General features: G+C 35.7%; 1 protein-coding gene across 1 annotated transcript in view; it reads right to left on the bottom strand.

The window, feature by feature from the left end:
• Positions 1-239: 239 nt before the first annotated feature.
• Positions 240-10,223, bottom strand: part of RNF217 (ring finger protein 217) — a 67,380-nt gene continuing 57,396 nt past the window's right edge. Inside the window, exon 6 of the mRNA XM_017829619.1 lies at positions 240-9,748. Coding sequence (XP_017685108.1) covers positions 9,675-9,748 — 74 coding nt within the window. The 3' untranslated portion in view covers positions 240-9,674. The remainder of the gene's footprint in view (positions 9,749-10,223) is intronic.

The following is a 10,223-nucleotide window of genomic DNA, read 5'->3' as shown; positions in this document are numbered from 1 at the left end:
ACTGGCTTTTTACCTCTGCTTTCATTTTCAGTGTTAAAGCAGTTAAAGACTGAACTGACTGAAATACAGTGTTTGTAAAGACAAAGATTTTGGAGTTTAAATAATTTAGTGTAATTTTTTAAAAAATATTATATAAGAATTATAAAAAGTATTACAGGTTTAAGCAAGATTCCTTGGAGCTGTCCAGTTATCCTTCACGCATGGAATTGCTTAAAGAAAGAGTTAAACATTCAGGCAACTTAATTTTTCTTTTTCAAAACTTTATTAGGTAGATGTTACTAGATGACATTGTAAAACCCCTTGTGTGCAAGTGAATGAACTCTACAACGTATGTCTTCCCACAGTTCATCAAATCCACTCCCCCACCCCATTTCTGAATACTGATTTTAAGACAGGTGGAGTGCATTCAAATGCTACTTTACATTCTTCCATTTCATCATGAGGAAGCACTTTTTCAGTCTGTTGGTAACAGGGGCTTGGGAGTCAGTGTGAGTCAAAGGAATGCCTTAAAGAAAACAAAGTACCGTAAGTTTTGTCTTACGAAATTCAGTCTCAATACACCAGATTCATTGCAGTCTTTTAAATGAAACTGCCTATATTGATCATGATTGTATTTAGCAAAGTGAAGCAGTACAGAGACATACCTACTACTGAATACTAGTGAGGTAACATTTTGAAAATAAAACTGTTTAAAAATTCACTTACTTTCAAAAGGTCCTGTCCAGCAGGACAAACATTGGCAGAACACCTTCCCTTGTATCGATGCATGTACATGTGCATATACACCTGTGTCTACTATAGCTTTTTAAAAGAACAAGATTTTAGTTATACATTCATCAGGACAAGTTTAAAGATCAGACATTACTATGGTAGATTCAACAGAAGACTTCAGTGAACCGCCTTCTAGACCTGCTAAATGAAAAGGCACTCTGAAGAGGGTAGCAAGAAATAATCCTTACAAAACATTGACATGAACTAAAGCGGCCACACAGATAGCACACACAACAGTGATTATTGGTATACATTTAAAATACCAACTTGAAGATGAATTATTTGTAAAATATTGCCCAAGACTACCCAATACAAGTTATTACAGCATGAAGACCATTGTTGCAATACTATGCAGCAGAAAATAGAGTTATCAGCTAAATGTAAGACAAAGATAATGGAAAAGCCTTATCAACATTTTGGTTGTGGTGCCTGCTGGTTCCAAGAGAAAAAAATTTCATTTAAGGAAATAACTTGTACAAATAAACAGTAACTCATAAGATTGAAGAAGTATTTTGACATATGGTGTCTTCTGTTCAATGGGTTATAGAAGGACCTAGTTAGTGCCTAAAAATTTGAGAGAATGCTGAAATAGACGTCATTAAGAGTCATCTAAGAGTGTTAATTCACTTAAAATTTTACTGCAGTATGGCTCTAAATTAAACTCCCTATCACTAAAACTTTCAGATATGCAAGCTGAATCCTGATTAAGCACTCCTAGTAGTGTTTAACAGTAACAACTGTGACAGCTGTATTACCAATTTTTCCAGGGTGGAAAACACACCTCTTCTACAGTTCTGAAAAACAGGAATTTCAGGAGAAGAAAAGGTTCAAGGGGATGCTCTTCTTATCTTCATTTCTCCTTCTTTTCCTTCTTGCCTCCACAAATTCTCAGTGGAGGAAATTAAACATAGTAAAACTATTTTATGATCATGAATCTGTAATAAATAGACCTTCTAAGTATCATTTTTCTTCTTAACCCCCATTAACTCAATTTCCTTCTGATAATTACCTTTTACACTTCACTATTTTTTAAAACATAATTTCTACCAGAAGTTCATGTAATTCAAGATAATTTTAGAAAAGTAGCTTAATCTTGGTGCCTTATTTCCAGTAATAGATGGACAAAAGTGGAGTCAATGTTAGTAAGAAAAAACAGGTCCTCTAGAAAATCTATTTCATAAAAGGCAAAATTCCACTGCCTTTTGGGAATTGAAGTAAGAAGAAATAAACCCTACACTTTTCATTTTGAAGCTATCAGAAGATGGCAAAACGAATAATACCTTTTCAGATCATACCTCCCACCCTGCGATGAAGGGGCTGGGCAGAGATCCCAGAGCTGTGCCATCAAGCTTGATTGATGGATTGATTAGTCCATCAAGATATCCACACCAGAGCAGTTACCAACTTATATTAACAGTTCAAGTTGGATACTGAACTGAAATGCTGCTAACCTGCTCGAAGTCCCAATCTAATTATACCACGCTCCTCAGGGCTTCCACCTTCACTAATTGGTGCGAACAGGGACTGTTTGAGCCCTGGAGTTGGAAGGTACACCTATGACAGGCTGTGGTTTACTGCAGTATGGCTCTAACCAGACTTCAGCTGAATTCTATTCTCCAAAAAGTTGCATTTCTTTCAGTGGTTGAAAACTCATGGCTTGTTATTTTGGAAGAGCCAAACTCATTCTAACAACAACATAACATGCATTTGTGCAGAAGTCTGAAGGAAGGTGGGAGTCAGTGGGGGGAGGGGAGCAAACAGCGAGTTAAAAAAACCTCACAAATGAGGTCATAAGAATTAAAATAAGCATGCCAGATTACTTTTTTAATAACTTCTTCACTAACATAACATTTTCCAACTTTCCGAGCAAACCAGTATTGGTTACTTTGGCTTAACGTAACTGTAGGAGTCCACAGAACAGGAATTCCCATATTGCTCTATTGAGGGGAACAAACACCTTTCATTTGTTTCAAGCAATAAGGCACTTACACATTTAAAATTCCTCATTATACAAAACACACTAAATACTAGAATTCAAGTGTTGATTTCATGGACATTACCTACCTCCAGTTTTTATAACTTCTTAGCCATCCAATAAATATACTACAAAAAGTTCCACTCACTGATGTATACAGCTTGTATGAAGCCCAAATGCAGAATTAGAAATTGCTTTCTTAATGAATCCACAGTGTTTCGGCCAGCACCCTAGTTAAGCCAGGAGCCTGTACACTAAAAAGGATGTGATTCATTATCTCACTACCCTCACCACCTGCCATTCAAATTAAACCTATTTTAAAGGGAATTCTTCATCCTAAAATACATAAAAGAGATGAGAACAAGGGAAGATTTCTCACTGAATAGTCATGGAATTAAGAGAAAGTTCAGGTTGCACAAGTTCCTCAGGATACTTTTTTCTTCTTCTCAGCACATATTATTCTCATCTCTACCATAGTGAAAAGAATTAAAGAATACCTTAAAATGTTATTTTATACTCAGATGGTTAGTTATGTAGCAAAGATGACTGTGCTGTTTAATTACATTTTTAAAAAATTGCAAAATTAAAAGCCCTGAAGAAAAAGATTTCAGCATTTTGCATTTAAGTAATTTAAATAAACAAAACTAATCTTTTGCTGGTATAGCTCAGCAAAGCATTAATGAAATGACTTCTTATGAGATCACATTTTCCATGTCCAATTTGATCTGAAGCCATTTTCACAAGTCAGTTTCAACTTATGAAATTTGGAAGGTAAAGGACAGGATTACAAATAAAGTGTATAACAAATGGAAACATGGCGAACACTTTATTATGAGATGGTAAACAAAGTGAAATGTAAATCTACTCCTGTCCTTGAAATTCTGGGACACAAAGTAGCAGAATGTAAATTGATATGAACTCTTAAGAGAGCATTTTTTATGCAAAAACATAGTCTATGACTAAAGACTGAATCCATCTGCTCATCCAGAGCTTGCATAAGGCATGGAAATGTTTCTTGACTGCATCAGCAGTTCTACAGGACAGATTTAAAATATCTCAACCGCTTCTCTGGATTCTGTAAATAGATTTCCTTCTAGAAACGAAGAAAATGTGGCATTATATTACTAACATGCTCAGTCAGAGTACGTTAAAATTTCAAAAATATTGTTTTCAGCCTGACAAATTTTCAACAAGGTGAACACTGGACTGGGGTTGGCATGAAATTTTGTTTAAGAAGCTATGTGCAAAATTCATGTTTATGCTAAACAAATATTTTTACACAATATTTCTCTTCTGACTTTGATGCATCCAAAACACTTCGGATTAATTTTTCAAGTTTTGGTAAGCCAAACAAGCTCCAAAAAAGTTTTCCTTTGGTACAATATTCATACTTTAATAAACTAATTGCTATTATAACTACTCTATTTTTTAAACCAGATATATTTAGAAATAAACAGCTAGAATTATGCTTAGAGATGTATGTATTAATTTTTTGCTACAGAGTAATTAAAGCTTATTCCACATTTTTATGTTTGAAATCAGAGCATGCATTCTAAGATCAGTTTTCTCTTCCCTACCTTATGGTATTTCACTATCAGGCTAAGAGAAACATCAGTGATTAACTGCCTTATATGAGCACTCCGTTCCTTACTGCAAAGAGAACACAGATTCTGAAATCTTACGCAGAGAAAGATAATGAAGAAATCAGCCAGGAACTTAAAGTCTACAAGCAGCTGCATTTGTTAGTTTCATTAAGAAAAAAGTTTGGGGGCATTAAGTACTGCTCAAATTGTAACATAAGTGAAAACACTGCTTGTCTTTCAACTGAATCAAGGCTCAGCCTGTTTTTCATGTAACAGTAGCAAGACAAACCACCAAACAGATCAGCATCATAACTTTTTAAAAATGTTGTGTGCTCTCAAGCTTATGTGTTAAGTCCCCAAAATACTGAACAGTTCACAATACCAATTCTTACATTGTGCTATTATTTGTTACACTGAAGAATGCAGAATTTGAAGATGTTATTTAACACTGTCTGTGGATGTTGTTTCTAATTTTATTAATGACTCAAAGCTTTAAGAAGCTCTCTTTTTTTTTATATTAAAAGCTAGTATTCATTCTCCTGACAATTTGCTCTATTAAGATTGTTGTTTGGAAATTCTTCCCTACTCCTTCCCTCTCCTGCACTTACTAAACACATTGGCATCATTCGGCAAATGAGGGGAGTGGCTCCACAACGATTTGCACTTAAGAGGCGAAACAGATTTTCAAGTTCCTGCACAATGGCTATCAACATGCCAACAAAGTATTTGTGACCAAATCCCATACTGGCATAAAAATGGGTTTCTCTGGTTTAATGGGGCTATGACTGATACCAGGAATGAGGCTGATTCACTGCAACTACAAAGCTGCAAAATTAAAAGAAACTAAGAAATTATCTCTTTAAGAGTTTACTCAGGTAGGATTCTTTCCATCAGCAGAATCATAGATTTAATATAGATTATAAAAGTAACAGTAATCCATGGTTCTTATCCACAACTTGAAACTACATGATCAGCATACGCAAAATTTGCTCAAGAAACAAAACACTGCAACTAAATTAAAAAAACCCAAACCCTCAAGAGTCTGCATGACAAACTATTTGGCCACTGAATATCAAACAGTTTCTCAAATCTAACTGGCAAAAGAAAGCATTTATCACTGGAGAATCTGTATCCTCTGAGAGAATTACTGCCCCACCTACACACCATTTAACATCACACAAGCTGTGACAGTCTTTGGAAGTGCAGAAAGCCCCTTGGCTAAAAAGAATACCTGATGGTGATCCAAAATGCTTTCTAGTTAAATTGGCAATAGTCCCTGCAAATTAATATTTTTAATAAACTTCATGTTGATAAAACTTTTATAATGAATAAATTGGTGTAAAGTAAAAAAACCCTAACATACCAGAAAGAGTTACGAAGTCAGCATTAGTACCATCAAAACCAAACAAAATCTTCCCTTAAGTACACATTTGCACTTCCCTGAAGGAAGATAACAGATCACTCAAAGTGCACTGTATTTTTAATGACATTGGAAAGATAGGAATATGTTGTTTATTACAGAGGTGGTGAGAACTGAAGACTAACCAACTTTTTTGTATGGAACTAAAACTGATGGATCACCTCAGCATGACGCTACTCAGAATTGCCCTTCTGCCTCTCCTTTGTATTCCTACTCAGCTTCTTATTCTCACTGGCTAACAGACTGCGACATAGGGAAAAGCACAATTATTTTCCAGTCGTAAGGTGTTGGATAAGCTCTGCAAATATACCTGTGCCACAGCAGTCAATCATCCAGCCAATGACATGGCTGAGTAGCCCTGAAGCTCAACTCCATTACTGAAATATAACTAAATTAGGTATAATGGAGAAAGTGGAGAAAGGGAGAGGAGCCCCTGCCAGATGGCATGTCCAGCCAGCCCTCCCAGTAGGAGCACACTGCATGGCACCATGGGGAAGGTCCTACCTCCGACTGCATGTCTGTAAGCAGGACTTGGCGCATAGGCAAATCCATTCTCAGGCAAACTTGAAAGAGAAGGCTAGTGTAGAATGGATTTAAGCATTTCCTAGTCTGAATATAGGTATTGGTGAGCAACAGTTTCACACAACAATAAATAATCTTAAATAATAAATGTGGTAAAAGCAAACACAATGACCAGCAATGATCAGCATACAGTAGTGTGAAATCTGCATTAGTAGGTTAATTCAGCTGCGTGACAAGGTTTCTGCTACTAAAGATGGAGTAGAACAGCCTGGTAGTTTCTTTAGAGTAGTTACCAAAACCAAAAAGATGTTTACCCTCGAATTTCCTTACAAAGTTCATTCAATTTATTTCAAACTCATAAATTAATGCTTTTAAAACAAATGTCATGGTTTTGATGTATGTAAGATTTTCTGTAGTGACTTGTTTAAAAGCTAATCTTTTATTGCATGAACCTTTGTACTGAGCTACTTCTCATATTTTGGTTGGTTATGTTACAACATATTGATAAAAACTGTGTTTATGTACTTTTCAAGTGGGAATATTTTTATACAGATGGAAAAAGACTTTCATATCTCTACTCTGTCTGACTCTTGAAAGTTTGTCCCATTCTAAAGAAAAGGAAAAATTATTGTCATTCCCTTTTTTTCCCCACAGAAAAAGATGAGACTTGTTCATCTTTACAAGGTGAAAGATGTCTCTTTTTGCTCTGTATAGAAAATGAAAAACTATTTCCCTTTGATTTAATCTGTTCTGATAAAATCAAAATGGCCTAGATGAAATGATAATGTAGGAGCTGAGTTGTGTGTTCCTTTTCTCCATCCACAAGGACATGCTTTCTGAATATAAATGAGTGCAGATCTATTATGTTCCCTTTTAAGCTCTTTATTCTAGTATCTTAATTTCAAATCTTACTGAACTCCTATCAGAAACTGAAAATGGCAAACACGCCAGAGTGAAAATAGCTACAAAAAGTGTAATAATATCTCACATATTTATACAGAACCAGGAAAAGCAAGGAAATTAATCCACTGTATAGTTAATTACAGATAATCTCAAGTACTAAAATATTCTCAAGTGGAATAGTTTGACACCATGTTACAGACTGCATTGCAAACCCAAATCTATCTATATATATCTTGCTCTCTGAGGTCTGAAGGTTTTTCTAAATAATACAAAAATATCTTCATTATTTGACATTTAAAGAGAGGAATAAAAATCCCTGAGTAAGCCAAAGACAACTGATATGTATAGCCTCAGAAAACACACGCAAAATCAAGACCAATTTTAAGGCAGCTTCCAACCTCAGGCAGAACACAAAGAGAAAACCGATGCATCTCAGAAGAAAAAATCTAATTAATAGGTGGATTTGCAATGACAATAGGTTTTGAATTTTATTTCTAAATGTCATTGCTTCCCTGCTTAATTTGCAAATCTTAGAAAGATACTGCTTCTACTGCTAGGACAACAGGGTCAACATGCACTTAAATTCAAATGGAAATTATTAAATAGTTGTTGACTACTATGATGTGCTTGCACACACTGTTTCAACAAGGAAAAAAAACCAAACCAAGAACATAGAACAAGAAGCTGACAGAAAACAAGCATACTAGCCAACTACAGAAAGCTGATATTTGTGTTTCCAGGTAAACAAAAGTCATCAGCTTCTTCCACTGAGGCTTTGAAGTCAAAATGAGTATCTTACAACAGTATTATCTTGGTGGGGCAGAATACCATTTACTTAAAAATTACAACTGGATTCAGATGTAACAAAGAAAGGGGCGCAAAGTACATCCTCCTACATGATATGCTATTTGCAAGCCTAAATTTTGAAGTCTGTAGACTCTTCAGGACATTTCCCATCTTCCTGCTTCCCCCTTTCCCATATATACACAAACATATACATATATATATACACACACACGTGTATCTTCAAACACATACACTGGAAAAAAGTACCTTCACAGTACAAATTCAATCTTCTTTAAGATCAGTTTGTATTTTTACAGTATAAAGTAGGTATTTTTCTTGATCAGTTCCTTTCTTTGTTTCAGTGTTCTGCCTACACAAATTTATTTTATTCTATTTTTTCTTGGAAATTATATTTGTATGATAAATTTGGGATAAAAAGTGTAAAAATTCTCAGTAGCTGATTCCTAATGCTGAATTAGATTGCTTTTGGGGTGATGGACTGAGAAAGAGGTTTGGTAGCAAACAGTGGAACTCTGAAGCTAGGAAGAAAGAGCAAAGATAGCTATTCTCTTCAGAACTGTAATGCACCAGGAAGACAAACACTAGAAACAGAAATTAAGAATGAAGTGGTCTCCTAAGAATTCATGACCCCTCCCCTTAGCCCAGATTCACAGATTTTCCTCATGAGACATCAGTGGATACTCTAAGACTTGCGCAGCAGCCTACTTAAATGAACAAACAAAATGTGCTATTTAGGTTATAAAATTTCATCAAGTCTATCTTCACACAACTAGTGTGGAGCATATGTATCATATTCCAAGTCAGAATAGAAGAGCAGGTTCCCATCTTCCCTGCAAACACACTTCAGGGATATCTTGGGACAGAATAGGCCACTGACACTTCTTGTTATCTAAACCCTTCAAATTTTTTCTGTACTTTGACAATTTAAAAACGAAGTACTCTTGTAACAAGTCTTGTCACACCCCTACCATTAATATTAATAGACTGTCATAAATAAATTACTGAAGTGAAACCAATCATCATATTCTTAAGTATCACAGAGCTTCAATACTAAGGATATTTCCCTCTGAGGCACTGCAGTTTGGCAGTGGCAATCTACACTCTTGCCTACTAGCAGGAGCACTCAGAAGATAACCAGCTGTTGTGTTCTGGCATGTGACAGGGTTTTGGTATGCTGAACAGAATGCTGTGTGATGGAAGTTATTTACAGAAGTAGTTTTTAATACCAAAAGTAGTATGCTCAGTATACAGTAAGAGTCCAAACACTTCTAAGCATTTCCCCCTTAAAGGCCGACACTGAAGTTAAATGGAGCACATGTTAGCAGTTAAATGCTTTCTTCACAGGCCAAATCGGTAGTAGAGTTGTGGCTACAATACAGACTTTGATTGTCTAGTTCAGAAACTTAGACTCAAAAAACCCCCTCCGAAGTAATAATTAAAAAAAAAAAAAACAAACAACCAAAACCATTTAAAAAGCAGCACTCAGGGGGCCCATCTTGCTGAGAGTGCACCAGAGCAAAGAGGCTTTCTGGTCTGCAGTAGTGTTTTCGGCTGAGGGAAGATGGCAGGAGAACCCCCATTCTTCTTCCAGGGCGGTGGCTTTGATGCTGTTACCAGCACTGTATTGCTCTGTTGCACAAAGCACGTATAGCCCTTGCAGGACCAGCTCAGTTCAGGCGAGTAAGGTCCATCCTCACCAGGGCATACCTGTCCGTGACCTTTTCCTCTGCTTTTTACAAAGGCAATAGATAGGAAACACAAATAAACCTGCCAAAAGAAGAAAATACAAAGAAAATCATAACTAAATGCAGTCCCTTGTGCGTGTATTGTATTCTTTCAATATATGTATACAGGTGGAGCTTTCTACATCCCAAGAGAATTTCGACAAGGCATTTGGAAAAGCAGAAAAAATATTAGCCTGTAAGAGTCTCTTCAATAATGAGTTGAGCTACACTCATTCTTTCCTTTACAACAAATTCCTGCTAATCCTACACCCATCTCTGACATATTAATTTCTGAACCATGCTGTTTGGTAAAAGATACAAACAAAACTTTTAAAACCACTCTGGAAATCCTTAGATCTAAATCCAAGTCTGATGTAACGAAAGTAGTTTTCAATTAGTTTCACATGCAATAGTGACAGCATGCTATAGCTTTACTTTTTTATAAATATTATTTATTTTTACAAACATCCTTATCTATTGGGAAGTAATACCAAATGTTTATCCTTGCCTGGACAGGA

This window comes from Lepidothrix coronata, unplaced genomic scaffold (assembly GCF_001604755.1).
Source record: "Lepidothrix coronata isolate B3197 unplaced genomic scaffold, Lepidothrix_coronata-1.0 Scaffold5, whole genome shotgun sequence".
Classification (NCBI taxonomy): domain Eukaryota; kingdom Metazoa; phylum Chordata; class Aves; order Passeriformes; family Pipridae; genus Lepidothrix; species Lepidothrix coronata.
This window is presented reverse-complemented; position numbering and strand designations above follow the sequence as displayed.